The following is a 14,155-nucleotide window of genomic DNA, read 5'->3' as shown; positions in this document are numbered from 1 at the left end:
AAGGTAGAACACGACGTCTCCCGAGTGATATTCGTGAGCGGGGACCTCATTATCGCTTTGTTATTGCTCATTGTAGCACCATTTGACGTTGACCTTGATCATAAGAATAACATTACAAGGTCATGCAATGCTGATCGCTAATAATGAAGTTCCTGCCTTGGTTCCTGCGGCCGGAAAGCTGGCTTGTAGCCAGAGATAAAGGAGAATAGCGCGGCTTGTAGCCTTTTGTTCTTGTAGGTTTCAAGTTGGTTTACTTCTTGCACTTGGTTTTGTTTGGCTTTAGTTGCCGATGTCAACCCTCCCCTCCTTTCTCCTCCTGTTCCTGCTGATACTCCTTCTTCCTTTTAGAAATAAAAAACAAACGAGACAAACAAGCGGATAATATCCCTTATCCCTTTGCTCATGCTCGTCGTTTTCGCATGCCATTTTCATTGCCGGTCTTAGTGCGCTATCAAGAAGATTTTAATTAGATTAACATAAGTATTTTATGGTGAAGCCAATAGAGGATCTGGAAATGCCTGTCCCGTGCGAGGCAATGATGGATTCGCACACTCACTTTGAAAAATTCTTCCGAAGCTTCTCTGCTGGAAAATTTGGTATATATATTTTTTATTCAAACAGTTTGCACATTTTTCATTTTTATTTTCAGGTTAATATCAAATTTCAATTCCAGGTACATTCGATGGCAACATCCAAGTTTCTACTCTTCCCCACAGCAGAAACTTCATGGAGGGGCTCGCTTTCGGCTCGGATAGATTCCTGTTGCAAATTCCTTATGCTGGTGACTGTTTGGAATGGCACGTCCTATTTGACAATCAAGAGCCCGAGTCTCCACCTCAGTTCATTTTCAACAGAGTACGTCTGGACATTAAAATGAACAAAATCATGTAAATAATGTATTTTGAATCATTCAGAGCTCAGATGATAGATATGAGAGATTGGACTCTGGATTCTTGGAGGATTTCAGCGTTGATCAGTTGGAAGAAATACTTCCAAGCCTGGCCAATTGGGACTCTGACAATGAAGATGCATTGGCTGAAGTTATCCAAGAACTTCTGATAGCCTTCAGGAGATATCAAGTAAAAATAGTTCATTTGATTCGGTACAAAATCCTATAATTTTAACTAAAAATTTTCCTTTTCGCAGTTGGAGAAATTGGAAGAAATTAGTGGTGATTTGCTGAGCGTGCAGTTCAAAATTCGCCAACTTCTGGAGGCCCAGAATATTTCTGAGGATGATCTGGAGCTACTCGTCAGAAGTGATGATGTCACATTGCTCGTCCGCTTGGCTGTGGACATTTCCAAGGTGCCTGAACTTCTGCTGCCACCAATAGAACGAGGACGCCTGGAAATTCTGGCCAGCGTTTTGCTCACTCTTGGCAACAACGGCCAATCCTCCAAGTTGAATTTGTCACCCAGGATGCTGCTCATTTTGGGCAACTCTGATAGGGACCTCAAAGTCCTCTTCAACTCCAGGACAAATCTTTCCAATTATGTTGATGCCATGAGAAAAGCTCTCAACGAAAAAGTCAAAATGGTTTGTCTAGCATAAATTTTTAATTTCATTTTTTCAAATTTGTTATTATTGATGCAGATTGTTGGAGGAGTGAACCACCGGAAGAATTTCCTGACAGCCTTAGTGGTTTTGATGGGTAGAGCTCTGGTCGAACATGATACTAAGAAGTACACCAAGAGCACTTTCCTCTTAGAGTGGAACAACTTCTACTTCTTAGTGCATTGCTGCTTGCCACCTTCTTTCCCAGACAGACAGCCTATTTACTTGTTCCAATCTATTTACCATAATGTTAAGCAAAGGCCTTTTACCTCCAAGTGCAGTGACTACCCTTATGACCCTAATTGGTCTTACACTGAAATGGCAGAAAAAGCCCAATCCTTCATCTTAGAATATGTCAAAAACTTCCAAAAAGATTCCGTTCGCGCTTCCTAATTAAGCCAAATGCACTTGCGAGTAAAAGGGTCTAAGTTTGAATGCCTCTTGCCTAAATAAGATGTTGCAATTTTTTGTTCACTGAAATTTAAAGGTTGTTATCTATGAGCAATAAATATAAAGAAGATATTGTTTCGAAAGTGTTGTCATTAATTTATTACGAGAATATATACAAGCAGCCAAGCGCTCCGGTCTGGTAAACTTCGGGGCTCAACGCTCAGCAGAAAATAACGCCACAATATAAAGTTACTTAAACACTTTAGTTACGATGCTATAGTTGTGCAAAATACAATGGTACGCACGGATTGCCGAGTGGAATGAGCTCTTACATTTAAACCTCAATATTTACATTTTAGCCTGATTCTTTAAATACAATACTATCCTATGGCAATAATAATTTAATTAAGCTAACAGTTGAAGGTAATTAATTTCACTCCATGAGCAGCTGTCTGGCAATATTAAGTTCACTTAGGGCACACGCAAAAAATGTGTCCACACTGCAATTAAACTTCATTTAAGGGCCCAGTACAGTTTTAGGTAGGTTTGGTGCAGATGCTGCAGGGTAGCCAAGCTAAGCATGGCTTTCCTCCTGAGCATCTGTTGGCAGATCTCAGCAAACCTCGTCAACTTCCTCCTTCATGTGGTCTTGGTCGATAGTTTTCAGGTACTCGATCAGTCTCTCGGTGTCAAGTATGCTGCGACTCTTGCTGACAGTCTGGAAATTTCAAATATCAACTGAGAGTCATCCGAAAGTTGCATCAAAACTTACTGATATAGTCAAGACCATAAAGTTGACAAATTTCTTCAGAACTTTAAGCATGGACTGGAAGTTTTTCTCTGGAAGCTTTTCGCGGACAAGGAACTCGTAGTTCTGTAAAACAAATAAAAATTTGTTCCCCACAATTTAAATTTACAGGTATACCTTATTGTCCATAACAAGATAAGCAACAAGCATGGAAATGTATGCCTGAATCAAGTTGCATTCCATATTCTTGCCAGCCTTTTGGAGTACTGTTTAAGTTTACAATTTTAATATTTTCGTTGATTATACATTTAAAGTTAAGAGTTACGTTTTTCAACAATGTCGTTGAAGATTTCATCAGGAGTTTTGGAAGCTTGTTCTTCTTTCGGAATGATTTCTTCCTTTTTGGAATCAAGAATTGCATCTGTGTTGCCCTCCTCAATCTTAGCAATGGCTTCATTTTTCATAAATAGCTCGATCATAGCATCAATTGCAGTTTGGGGTGCTGGTATTAAAAGTAAAAATTAAATTTGTTAATTAAAAAAAAAAAAAAATAATAATAATAATGATGCTTACGCAAATAAGGTTTTTCAAAGTCTGGTGGAGTCACAGCATTCATGATTAAATCTCTGTTAGAAATGGGTGCTTCTGCAAGATTTATAAGTAGACAGAGACCCTGAAAACAAAAGTTTTGAAATTTTTCCGCTTGAATTTGCTCAACAATAGAACGTACAACGACCATGATGTCAAATTGCTTCTCTTCAGGATAATAGTGTGGTAGTCTCAACACCAGAGTCAGACACATGTCTACAATGCTTGGCTGCTCTCCAAGCATTTCACTGCCAAGAGCTGAAAGACAAGAGTGTTGAAGATATTCAACCCTTCCAATTTAGGCGTACCTTTGCCGTCAGAATTGTGAGTGAGATCAACTAAGAATTTTGTAGTGGAGAGCAGAGTTTCCCGGACGCTGGTCGAGAGGCTCTCCTTGTCTGTCGAAATGGGACACAATGGAATCTCGCACAGACACAGGTTCAGCAGTTGAAGCATCATAGGAATTATCTGGCCACCCTCATACGTGAGAAGATACAACTGGTTCTCGAGGTTCTTGCTCGTAAGCTGAGTTTAAAAAAATCAAAATATTGCAAATAAATTTTACTATACATTACATTGAACAAGACCCTGAGGCATCGGTCAACCTTCTTCATCTTGGCCAAGTCGACCTCATTCCAAATGGTTGGCTGCCTATTGGAGAGAGCGCGACAACACTCAGAAACAGTCTTGACAATGTGCTCGAGTCCCCCGAGCTGCCGCAGTTCTTCCTTGAACCACTCTCCAGCCCTTCTGGAGGTCAAACTCAACAAAGACTCCATGGCCAAATTCCCAACCTAATTTAATTTCAAAATTAGAATTTAAAAAATTAGAGTTTTATTTTAAAGGTACAGTTATGTTGTCCAAGTTGAGGTGCTTGGCATGGCCCTTGCTTTTGATTTCAGCGCAAACCTCTCTGACTTTCTGTTTGTTTTTCTCCAGCTGAGAGCAACTTATACCCTGCTGGACTAAAGTGTCCAAGGCATTTGTGTGGCTGGCGTCCGTGTCCAGGAGGTTTAGCATTAACTCGAGACTGGCCCTATCCAAGTCCATGTTAAGTTGGTCCTGACTCATTACAAACATGACCGTTGCGGTGCACAAGGCCAGACTCTGCAGCAAATTTAAGTTAAAAATTGAAAATAAAAAATTGAAATTCAAACTGACCGGGTCGTGGGTTGCATCTTGGAGGGCACTGAAAAACTTGGCCACTATGCCATGAGCTCGGACGTGCATACGGAAGGCGGGAACCATGCACTTGGAAGCGAGTGAGATTGCCGACAGACATCGCGTCGCTATAGGGTTATTCGCGCCCAGTGTGTCAAGAATGTAGTCAACATCGTCATTGAAAACATAAAATTCGCCAGTCTCTTGGATTTGGTGAGCATTTTTTACATCACGAACAACAGTGAAGTACTGAAAAAATTATGAAAAGAAAAAAAGTCAACATAATTCTTAAAGGGTTATAATTCTAAGCATTTAGCTCAGTTTGTTACAAACATAACGGCAAATTGTTCAATGAAATGTGTCAAGAGGTGGTTCAAATTGGGCATCAAGCCAACGTCTAATATAGTGATGTGATAAAAAGTCACCCCATTTGGAACAAGCTTAATAATAAAATTGAAGAATTTTAAACCAGAATAATTTTAATTTCATAATAAATAAATATTATTAAATCATAATTTTTTACTATTTAAAACATACATCAATCCAACTTGTTATAATTTTTGGATGGATCAAAGAGTAAAACCTAATTTTGACTTAGACCAGAGACTGACTATTTGAAGAGATAATCGTCACTCCCAGTCACTCCATAAGTCAATAAAGATAGTAAGATTATTCTGATTACAAGTATGACTGAATAAATGAATAAAATCATCATGTGCAACTTATATTAACATATATTCTCAAAAATAATGAACTCCTGAATCATATCTTTGGCTTCTGTTTTTATCCATAAATTTTAATATTCATTTCTTTGTTTGAAAAAAAAAAATTGATAAATACCTTTCTGGCCGCTTTGTTGCACATGACGCCAGTGACATCATCCCCATCACCAGACGGGTCGTCATCAGTGGCAGCTCGTTTGACTCTCGTCAGAACAGGCGGTTCAGCAAAATCCTCGTCAAACACGGATGCGTCAAGTTTGGTTTCAGCGGCTGCTTTGGAAGAGGCGGCGGCTAAAGCTGCCTTTTCCTTCTCCTCCTTGTCGTCGCTCCACTTGTGCTTGTAAAGAGCCAATCTCTTCTTTGGTCCACCAGTCAGGAGTCGCCTGCTCTTAAAAATACTGCCCTTCTTTTCAGCGTTCGACACGTCAGGCTGAGAGAGACTCTCATGGATGACGTCTTGAGAACACTGTTCTGGCTGCACAAAGGGAATATCTGAAGGATGGATAGGCTCCGCCTCGACCTGAGGAAGCACTTCTTGCGCTGGAGGAATGGGCAGGGCTGGAGGAGGATCGTCTTCGTCCGAGTACCAGTCATTGGCAAGATTCTTCGAGGACGACATTGGAAGAATCTGCTTTGGGTCGACCAGCATTTTTTCGGTGGTTGGGTAGTTGGTGAAGGTGTTGGCCAAAAGGTCATTGCCCTGATCTTGCATTTCTTTGTCGGCGGCCTCTTCAGCTTGGAAGTTACGGTCGCTCTCTGGTTGCTCGGCGCCTTCGTGAATTCGACTCATTGCCATTTCAATCTCGTCGGGTACCTCCTCGGCGGCAGGCGGATTTTGATCTTCAGGTTCTTCAGATTGGGCACGAAAGGAACACTTCGCTTCCTCATCATCCTGTGCCTGAAGCATCATACAAAATTTTTATTATTTAAATAACTTTGTATCGATTTTAGTTTAAAAATTCATGTGTAATATCAATATCAAGCATAAATTAAGAGCAAATTAAAAAAACAATCAAATCTCTTGGCTTGCATTATGGTGATACTTATCTTTTTTATTCTAGATATTATTTTTTTAGTTTGTTCAGATATTGATCAGCCCAAAGTTGATTTAGCATTTGCTGGAGCATCAGGAGAAATGACAATTTCATAAAATTTGACTACAAAGGGCTTAAAAAAAATATATGCTATGATTCAAAGAATGAAGCGCTACAGTGATTAATAACTGGAAAGTAAATTTAATGTACTTATTTACAGATATTAACTAAATTGAATTCGTTGATAAAATTCTTTGAAAATTATAACTTTTCATACAAATTATTTTATTACAAAGATACTAAAAGTTACCATTTCTTCGTCTTCATCTTCGACATCATGCACAGGTGAGGAAGCGTCATTCGAATCGCAGTCACTCTCCTCTGTCCCACTGACAATTTGTGATGTACCCTTAGTCGTAAATATTCGCAGTTTAATTGGTGGTTTGGCCTCTGGTGGCTGCGTTGGTTCAGCAGGAGCCTCACTGGAGACAATCATCAAATTTCATAAAACTTTTCTTTCCCTCCCTGAATCTAAAATTAACCTAATCCTTGGTTTCTCTGGTGATGGCTGCGGCTTGGGCGGCGATTGGTATGGGTTTGCCATGGTCTTGGCGTTGTTCACCGATCCATAGACGGCGGGCGCCGGAGTTTGAGATTCGCTGCTGCTGCTGTCGTCCTTGGCATTTCTGCTTTTGAAAAATTTCCTCGGCTTATTAGGGGCCGGTTTGGGCTCAGCAGGAGGGCAGGACATAGCTGCGGCTCCAGCTGGAGGGTACTCTGCCCTTTTCCTCTTGGTCGTTGCCTCCGAAGCAACACTCTCAGAACCTATCAAGGGAGATGGAGAGAATTAATTAGATCATCTGCTATCAATGTCAAGCTAATTGTTACATAATTGGCTAATTTTAAACTTGCCATTCGTGTTTACGCTGCGCAGAGATGTGAAGGACGTGACACCCCAGCGGCCGACGGTGCCGGCAGATTTGGCCGCCGTCGGTCGTTTGTTGTTTTGGATCTCCAGAACGTTGTTGCCAAAGGTGATGTTGGTCGTGGGCACTGGACGGCCGCGGATCGACCCCCGGCCTCGGCCCGTGTAGAATTTGTACTTGCCCGACATGCTCGCCTGCAAAAGAAGTTTTCAAATGTGTCAACTGCGGCTGTGATCGGGGAAAATTACGCCTATGATATTAATGCGAGAGCGACTTTCAGCGACAAAAATCAGAATCCAAAATCAGAGGAAAAGTATTAATGCTCGTTTATTGACGAATTGACATTTAGGATTTTGCCGAGCATTCAAACTCGGAGTCGGAATGATATTTTCGTTCGACCGAAAGGCGCCCAGATGAAAATAAAAACAAGGCATTTCCGTGCGTGACCTACACTCTTCAAAAATTCACTTTCTCAGCCTGCGAACCGCGCATAAAATCAAGCCGGACTCCTCTGCTGCATTCTTGTGAGCACTGAGAATTTTCGGCCGGTCGAGCGGTCGCCGGAAAGTCACATGAAAAGCACAAGACTCGCAAAATTGAACTAGCTAATTTTGGCAAAGCTTTCCAAAATATCAATGTTTGTGCTGCTCTCTACAAGCCATATTGAATGGAAGAAAACTGTAAACTAAAGGCAAGCATTGGCCGAAGCTGCGCCGGAGTCACGTGGTTCACACAGAGGTCGCGAGAGGGCCGTGATGCGCCGTCGATTCCGAAATGACACGGGATGAGCCGTGCGGCGAACTGCACAAAGATACACGAGCACCCAGGAACCTCACGGGTTAACGAACAATGCATTTTTTTCTATTTTGGGTCAGGTCAGGCGAAGACAAAGTGCCTTGTCGGCCTGTGCCCTTATTAAACTAACAGGAGCCACGCTCTTTATTTAAAAATACAAATTATTAGTATAATTGAAACTATAAAATGACATTATGTGAAATATTAATGAAAATGATTTATTGGCTAGTATGTCCTTATACGGAGAATCATATTACAAGAAAGGTTCTATATTGATTTCCACAGCAGAACAAGGCATGGTTAATTCGAACTTCGTGATGACATCTGGGTGCAGAACACCAATCTTTCCAATCACATTTCCACCATAAATTATCTTTGCACAACGCTTTGGAAAATAAGTTGGATCTGGAAAATTTTCAATTTATTGTAATTTAGAATTTTTTTTAGTAAATTTAATTAGTTTAGTTGCAAATATTATTTTAGTTTATAATACTTTTACCTTCATCATGCTCCAAGTGATATCCAATGCCTTCTCCCTCAGACCTGAAAGGCACTCCTAGGAGCTGCATCACTCGATCTAGCAAACCATGGACGACTTCAAATCCAGAATTTTTGTTGTAGTAGACAGCGCACAAGTGGCGCTCATTTCGAGCTCCAACCTCTATTAATGCATTTAAAAATAATTACACAGTTGTTTTTATAATTTTAGTGTCAAGTTTACCTGTCATCAAATCTTTTAGCACAACGTCTGAAACTTCAAACACTTTGATAGGCAAAGGCATATTTCTGTTTGCAGCGATGGTTTTCAATAGGCCTGACAGGAGCGTCGTTCTTGCAACTTGGAACTCCAGAGTCTTCGGATTTGAGATATGCACTGCAGACAATTTCTCAATCGACCAGCCAAGTTTGGTAGAAATGTCATCAATGGAGCACTAAAATTAATAAGAATAGGTTTTAAAAAAGAAAATCAAATATAATGCAGCCTGTTTTGGCTTCAAGCAAATTTTTACACAAGATTTCTTAAATTAATTGTGGTATGACCTTGATTAAGGTCAAGGCCATTTTAAAATTTTGCACTACTGAGCTCCCAGGGGTGCTGCTGTTTCTGCACATCTTGATTTTTTTTTACTATACTTAATACTTTATTTTTGAAGAATTCAAAATTATAAAAATTTGGATCTTACCAAGGAGAAAGTCAGTGCTTCCGTGAATCCTGCCTGAGCCACCTCGCCTCTCAACTGGTCGGAAAGTTTATTAAGAGGGAATTGTTGGGAGATGGTAGCTGCCGTTGGCAGGGTCTTGGGAATATTGTTGTACCCATAGGCAATGCCTACATCTTCAAAGATGTCACACGGATGAATGATGTCGTGGCGCGTTGGAGGAATTTCCACCTTAATTTTTTCTCCCTCAACTTTGGTCCCCAGGCACATCTTGCTCAGCAATTTTGCAATATTTTCAGGAGACTCTCTGTGTTTCAAAATGAGTTAGATTTTGTTTTCTAAAATTTCTATGTTTGTGACTAACTGAAGCCCAATGTATGTGTTGGCTTTGCTAAAGTCAATGATTTCATTTCTGTATGGCAATGCAGGGCTGTTCATGACTTTGCCATCAGGGTACTCAACTTCACACAACTCAACCTCGTAGGGCTTTGAGCAGTACTTGCTGAACATGCAGACAAGAGTGTCCAGCACAATTTTGGCCTGAGGATAATGGAGAAGTTATAGTTATAATTGTGGATGAGTCAAATTTTTTTATTACCTTTGTGAGGTCAGTGGCGGTGACTTCAATGAAAATGTTTTTTGTGTCTGTTGAGATTTTAGAGTGATTTCCGTTGATGATAGGGGGCATCGACAGAACAACTCCGTTTTTGTCAAAAATCACTGGATAAACAGGACTGTCCCTGATGATCGGCAAGTACGTTTTCAGCTGAGCGTGAGTCTGTTGAAGAAAAAAAAGTTAATTTCTTTCAAGTTGATTTGACTTCAAAAGTTACAGAGTAAAGCTCCATTAGTTGAGCAGCATCATACTCCTTATCTTGGTTTAAGGGAACAAACTTGATTTCTTTTGGTGGAAGGGCGTCGTAAACAAATGGACCTTCGATTGTGTCTAAGTCGTGGGTACCAATAGCAACAAGAGTTCTTTTTCTGCAAATATTCTGATGCAGTTTGTCCTGCAGGTCAATGAAGCTGTTGTATGAGTTCTTGTTTAACGTGACACCTCTGAGAATTGCAGCCGCAGCAAAAGGTCTGATTTGGGCCGTCTGATATTAAAATTTAATTATGAATTTATGAGTTGCATTATAATGAAACCTACATTTTGCTTGATGACCATCCTTTCAACTTTCTTGGGCTTAATTGTTTTGAATCGAGGCATTTTCATTCTGCAAGAATAATTTTTTTATAAGAAATCAAAAGTAGTGCAAAAAATTTCATTACTTTCCGTGGAAGACATTTAGGCCTAGCACTAAGCCTTCAAGACAGAGTAGATCGTATCTATTTGCAGGAATGTCAATACGATAAATTACTTCCTCAGAAGCGCCTTCAGATTTCCCTTCTCCTTGCTCCTTGGAAATCATTTGTTTCTCCGTGGTCTATGTACAAAAAAAATGTTTCAAAGCTGTTATGAATTTCAAACATAAAGGTACATAAGAAGGTAAATTATGTACTTACAACTTCGTCCAGCTCAAGCCCAAATTCAAAACACAGATCATTGAATTCTTCATCCGCTAATAGAAAACACGAGATTTTTTAATTAATACATATGTAATTAAAAATTTCAAATATAATAGTAAAAATAATATTAAAATAATTATTTTTGTATGGCAAAGGTGGAAAATGAGACTCACTGTAACTTCTCCCCAGCGCTTCAAAAAGGATATCCCGCTTTACACCAACTGTTGGCATCTTTTTTCTTAGAGGTGAACCTTTTAAGTTTCAGTTTAATCAACAGCTAAGTAATAAAAACAATTTAAATTCTCCGAAAAACGTTAATTAAAACACAAGACTACCTCGCAAGTAGCTTGCACGTTTCCATTGACCATAAAGGGGCGTAGCTAACAAGAACGTGGGCAAAAAGTAAGTGCAACCAACGTAACAGTTTATTAATCTAATAAATGTTCTGCCCAAAATTATACAAGTTTCACAAAATAGCGTTTTATTTTTATGAAAAATATTAAAATTACTATTTTTTTTTTGTAAAATATCCGTAAATATATTTTCATATTATTCTTCAATGCTCTGGAATAATTTATCAACGGTTGGCATAATTGCTTAATCATCTGTTTCTTATTTTGAAAATCTCAGTTCCTCGGCAAATTGGATTCGATTGATGAATTTTTTGGTCCACAGAAGATAAATACATAATAAGTGTAAAGGTTGATGGAACCGAAGTGGTGATAACGTCGGGAACTGTTGATAAGATAATGCAGCTTACCCATATAAATTAAGATTCCGATCACGACTTTGCCCTTTCTAAAAATGGACTCGTCACCAAGCGTTGAAGAAGGTTCAAGCTCTGCATCTTCCTGCTACAATAAGATATTTTTTGCCTGCGGTTTTTTGGGAGTTTGTGCAGGACTATTAGTCAGAAAACTGAACTTGGTCTACATCTGGAAGCACAAGGTTTATTTTTGTTTTTAAAGCTCAGTACTTTTCTAATAAATTAATATGCATGCCATATATGTACAAATATTTTTTCTAAAAAATCGTAAAGGTAGATGCTACATCAAAGAGAAATGGAGGTGAACTTGTTGCTGAAGTTCTGAAATCCCACGGGGTCAAGTTTTTATTTACCCTTGCTGGTGGTCACATTTCGCCAATTTTAGTCGCAGCCGAAAAATTGGGATTACGAGTCGTGGACACTCGACATGAGGCAAATTACAATAATATTGCCCAGAAAAGGACCTTCTAATTAAAAAATTATTGAGCAGGTCAATGCAGTGTTTGCTGCTGATGCAGTCTCTAGACTTTCAAGGACTGTCGGAGTTGCCGCCGTGACTGCAGGCCCCGGAGTTACCAACACTGTGACTGCTGTAAAAAATGCACAGCTAGCCGAATCACCACTCCTATTAATTGGTATGATTAATCATTGAAATACAATAATTTTTAATTTCCTCCTTCAAGGTGGCGCTGCTGCTGGGATTTTGAAGGGAAGAGGCGCCCTTCAGGACATAGATCAGATCAATCTCTTCCATTCCATTTGCAAATACAGTGCCACTGTCAAGACTGTCAGAGATATTGTGCCAACCTTGAGGAAAGCTCTGCATGAAGCCCAATCTGGCACTCCAGGTAAAAACTCATTTACGGTAGTTGAAGTGCAATATTTAGCATTTTTTTTATTATTATTATTTTTAAACAGGGCCAGTTTTTGTTGAATTCCCCCTCGATGTTTTGTACCCCTACGACATGGTCAAAAGGGAGCTTTTCAACGTTCCACCTCCAAAATCTTTTGCCAGCAAAGTAATCAATTGGTAAGTCAATAATAAAAATTTAATCACTGATATTATTTACTTTGCCTTTAGGTACATGAATAATTATCTGAGCAATCTATTTTCGGGCGCTTGGGAGCCAGTAAATACAACTCCGATCGAAGTTCAACCTTTAGTTGCTGATACTGCCACAAGTAAGGGTTTGCAATTTTGCTTGTAAAAGTCATATCAACTTTAAAATATTTGCAGTGCAAAAATGCGTTGAGGCCCTTTCGAAGAGCAAGAAACCAGTTTTTGTGATTGGCAGTCAGGCCCTTTTGCCCCCCAACAGCGTCGAAAACCTGAAGAAGGCTCTCGAGACTCTGGGTGTTCCTTGTTACTTGAGCGGAATGGCCCGAGGGTTGTTAGGAAGAAAGTCTGACATCCAGATGCGGCACCACAGAGGTGACGCCCTGAAAGAGGCTGACCTTATCATCTTGGCAGGTGCGGTTTGCGATTTCCGTCTGTCTTACGGACGGTCATTGAGCAAATCTGCCACCATCATTGCTATCAACAGGGACAAAGATCAGCTCCACAAGGTATAAATGTTTGTCATCAGAACTCTTAATTTATTACAGAAAATTTTCAGAATGCTGGAATATTTTGGAAACCAACCTTTGCCGTTCAAGCCGATCCTTCCTTATTCCTCTTCAAACTAGCAATGTGCTTGTGCGACTACAAATGTGATGATGCTTGGCTGTCCAAATTGCGAGAGAGGGATGCCAAGAAGGACGAAAAAAATGAAAAAGTGAGGTTACTTTTGATAAATACAAAAATGTCATAAATTTTCATCAGATGTCCCTGGAGCCAACAACCAAGTACCTGAATCCAATGAAAATCCTCTGCGACCTGGATAAATTTTTACCCGACGATGCAATTCTGGTGGCTGATGGTGGTGATTTTGTTGGCACTGCTGCTTATATTCTGAGGCAAGGAATTTTCTACGATTTTTATCAAATTTAATTTACAAACAATACAGGCCAAGAGGCCCACTTCAGTGGCTCGACCCTGGCGCATTTGGAACTCTGGGTGTCGGAGGTGGATTTGCTTTGGGTGCAAAGCTATGCCGACCCGACGCCCCAGTCTGGATTATTTGGGGCGATGGCTCTTCTGGCTACAGCATTGCAGAGTTTGATACCTTCCGTCGTCACAACGTCCCTGTCATCGGACTTATTGGAAACGACGCCTGCTGGACTCAAATTGCAAGAGAGCAAGTGCCCATGTTCGGCACCAGTGTTGCTTGCAATTTGTCTGTAAGTAGCAATTTACTATGTTCTATTTTAGTTATTTAATAATTTTTCATTGTTTTAGCATTGTGATTATCACATCGTTGCTGAAGGCTATGGTGGAAAAGGAATATTGTTGTCGGATTCCACGAAGAGCAACACAGAGGTCTTTGAAGAGGCTACAAAATTGAACAAAGAGGGTCACAGTGTTTTGATCAATGCTCTTATTGGCACAACTAAGTTCAGAGAGGGCAGCATTTCCATTTAAAGGAACAGTTAGTCATTCCCTTTGTTATTAATTATTTCTATTTTTACGTTATGGGCAGTATTTTGTAATCTGATCATGGGCCAGTATATAAATGCGCACAATTTAAAATAATAAAAATATTTACAGAATGTTATATCAAAACCTGAGACAAGTTTTTAAAATTAATTTATTTTGATTAAATTTAAAATACACAAGAAGTATATATCCTCAAATAAGCTTCTCAAGAATTTTTAATTTAAATCTTGAAATGATTAATGGAAAATAAGCTGTGTATTAAA

The 14,155-nt window shown here is 39.6% G+C and overlaps 4 protein-coding genes across 8 annotated transcripts; 2 read left to right on the top strand and 2 right to left on the bottom strand.

The window, feature by feature from the left end:
• The first annotated feature begins 18 nt into the window (after positions 1 to 18).
• LOC132194031 (BRISC and BRCA1-A complex member 2-like) lies at positions 19 to 2,081 on the top strand. Of its 3 annotated transcripts, XM_059615076.1 has the most exons (6): positions 19 to 233; positions 497 to 596; positions 674 to 855; positions 915 to 1,079; positions 1,147 to 1,536; positions 1,594 to 2,081. In XM_059615076.1, exons 2-6 carry the CDS (start codon positions 515 to 517, stop codon positions 1,945 to 1,947), a joined length of 1,173 nt encoding a protein of 390 aa, XP_059471059.1. In that variant the 5' UTR covers positions 19 to 233; positions 497 to 514; the 3' UTR covers positions 1,948 to 2,081. The 3 variants fall into 3 exon arrangements, with proteins under 3 accessions (XP_059471059.1, XP_059471069.1, XP_059471050.1); XM_059615086.1 differs by lacking the exon at positions 497 to 596; XM_059615067.1 differs by lacking the exon at positions 19 to 233 and having other exon boundaries at positions 297 to 596.
• Positions 2,082 to 7,827, bottom strand: LOC132194005 (protein wings apart-like). The gene is made up of 15 exons (XM_059615034.1): positions 7,575 to 7,827; positions 7,110 to 7,317; positions 6,740 to 7,022; positions 6,508 to 6,679; positions 5,282 to 6,061; positions 4,442 to 4,690; positions 4,130 to 4,387; positions 3,856 to 4,074; positions 3,589 to 3,805; positions 3,423 to 3,538; positions 3,266 to 3,365; positions 3,018 to 3,194; positions 2,870 to 2,958; positions 2,717 to 2,818; positions 2,082 to 2,662 (listed from the first exon to the last, which is right to left on the bottom strand). The coding sequence occupies exons 2-15, from the start codon at positions 7,309 to 7,311 to the stop codon at positions 2,558 to 2,560; spliced, it is 3,069 nt and encodes a 1,022-aa protein (XP_059471017.1). The 5' UTR covers positions 7,312 to 7,317; positions 7,575 to 7,827; the 3' UTR covers positions 2,082 to 2,557.
• Positions 7,828 to 8,080: 253 nt separating this feature from the next.
• Positions 8,081 to 10,976, bottom strand: LOC132205088 (phenylalanine--tRNA ligase beta subunit). 3 transcript variants are annotated; one of them, XM_059633960.1, is made up of 12 exons: positions 10,926 to 10,976; positions 10,764 to 10,867; positions 10,588 to 10,643; positions 10,354 to 10,508; positions 10,232 to 10,298; positions 9,912 to 10,178; positions 9,677 to 9,856; positions 9,443 to 9,618; positions 9,103 to 9,385; positions 8,640 to 8,850; positions 8,418 to 8,579; positions 8,085 to 8,323 (listed from the first exon to the last, which is right to left on the bottom strand). In XM_059633960.1, exons 2-12 carry the CDS (start codon positions 10,819 to 10,821, stop codon positions 8,172 to 8,174), a joined length of 1,767 nt encoding a protein of 588 aa, XP_059489943.1. In that variant the 5' UTR covers positions 10,822 to 10,867; positions 10,926 to 10,976; the 3' UTR covers positions 8,085 to 8,171. The 3 variants fall into 3 exon arrangements, with proteins under 3 accessions (XP_059489950.1, XP_059489943.1, XP_059489933.1); XM_059633950.1 differs by having other exon boundaries at positions 8,087 to 8,323; positions 10,764 to 10,958; XM_059633967.1 differs by lacking the exons at positions 10,764 to 10,867; positions 10,926 to 10,976 and having other exon boundaries at positions 8,081 to 8,323; positions 10,354 to 10,534; positions 10,588 to 10,618.
• A 245-nt stretch (positions 10,977 to 11,221) lies between these two features.
• LOC132202166 (2-hydroxyacyl-CoA lyase 2-like) lies at positions 11,222 to 14,018 on the top strand. The gene is made up of 11 exons (XM_059628948.1): positions 11,222 to 11,538; positions 11,630 to 11,788; positions 11,847 to 11,991; positions 12,040 to 12,204; positions 12,275 to 12,386; positions 12,438 to 12,538; positions 12,594 to 12,922; positions 12,973 to 13,131; positions 13,179 to 13,312; positions 13,363 to 13,636; positions 13,695 to 14,018. Exons 1-11 carry the CDS (start codon positions 11,395 to 11,397, stop codon positions 13,875 to 13,877), a joined length of 1,905 nt encoding a protein of 634 aa, XP_059484931.1. The 5' UTR covers positions 11,222 to 11,394; the 3' UTR covers positions 13,878 to 14,018.
• Positions 14,019 to 14,155: the final 137 nt, after the last annotated feature.

This window comes from Neocloeon triangulifer, unplaced genomic scaffold (genome assembly GCF_031216515.1).
Source record: "Neocloeon triangulifer isolate White Clay Creek 2 clone unplaced genomic scaffold, ASM3121651v1 ptg000001l, whole genome shotgun sequence".
Lineage (NCBI taxonomy): Eukaryota > Metazoa > Arthropoda > Insecta > Ephemeroptera > Baetidae > Neocloeon > Neocloeon triangulifer.
The sequence above is the reverse complement of the archived record's forward strand: the minus strand, read 5'-3'. Positions and strand labels throughout refer to the sequence as shown.

Excerpts from the sequence above, each read along its gene's own strand:
- LOC132194031 (XM_059615067.1), top strand. The coding sequence starts at position 488 with ATGGTGAAGCCAATAGAGGATCTGGAAATGCCTGTCCCGTGCGAGGCA. Across the intron at positions 597-673 it reads CTTCTCTGCTGGAAAATTTG|GTACATTCGATGGCAACATC; the intron begins GTATATATATTT and ends TTTCAATTCCAG. Across the intron at positions 1,537-1,593 it reads TCAACGAAAAAGTCAAAATG|ATTGTTGGAGGAGTGAACCA; the intron begins GTTTGTCTAGCA and ends TTATTGATGCAG.
- LOC132194005 (XM_059615034.1), bottom strand. The coding sequence starts at position 7,311 with ATGTCGGGCAAGTACAAATTCTACACGGGCCGAGGCCGGGGGTCGATC. Across the intron at positions 7,023-7,109 it reads GCGCAGCGTAAACACGAATG|GTTCTGAGAGTGTTGCTTCG; the intron begins GCAAGTTTAAAA and ends CTCCCTTGATAG. Across the intron at positions 3,195-3,265 it reads CTTTGAAAAACCTTATTTGC|CACCCCAAACTGCAATTGAT; the intron begins GTAAGCATCATT and ends TTTTAATACCAG.
- LOC132205088 (XM_059633960.1), bottom strand. The coding sequence starts at position 10,821 with ATGCCAACAGTTGGTGTAAAGCGGGATATCCTTTTTGAAGCGCTGGGG. Across the intron at positions 10,509-10,587 it reads GGCTTGAGCTGGACGAAGTT|ACCACGGAGAAACAAATGAT; the intron begins GTAAGTACATAA and ends TTTTGTACATAG. Across the intron at positions 9,386-9,442 it reads AACACATACATTGGGCTTCA|AGAGTCTCCTGAAAATATTG; the intron begins GTTAGTCACAAA and ends TTTGAAACACAG.
- LOC132202166 (XM_059628948.1), top strand. The coding sequence starts at position 11,395 with ATGGACTCGTCACCAAGCGTTGAAGAAGGTTCAAGCTCTGCATCTTCC. Across the intron at positions 11,992-12,039 it reads ATCACCACTCCTATTAATTG|GTGGCGCTGCTGCTGGGATT; the intron begins GTATGATTAATC and ends TCCTCCTTCAAG. Across the intron at positions 12,387-12,437 it reads GCCAGCAAAGTAATCAATTG|GTACATGAATAATTATCTGA; the intron begins GTAAGTCAATAA and ends CTTTGCCTTTAG.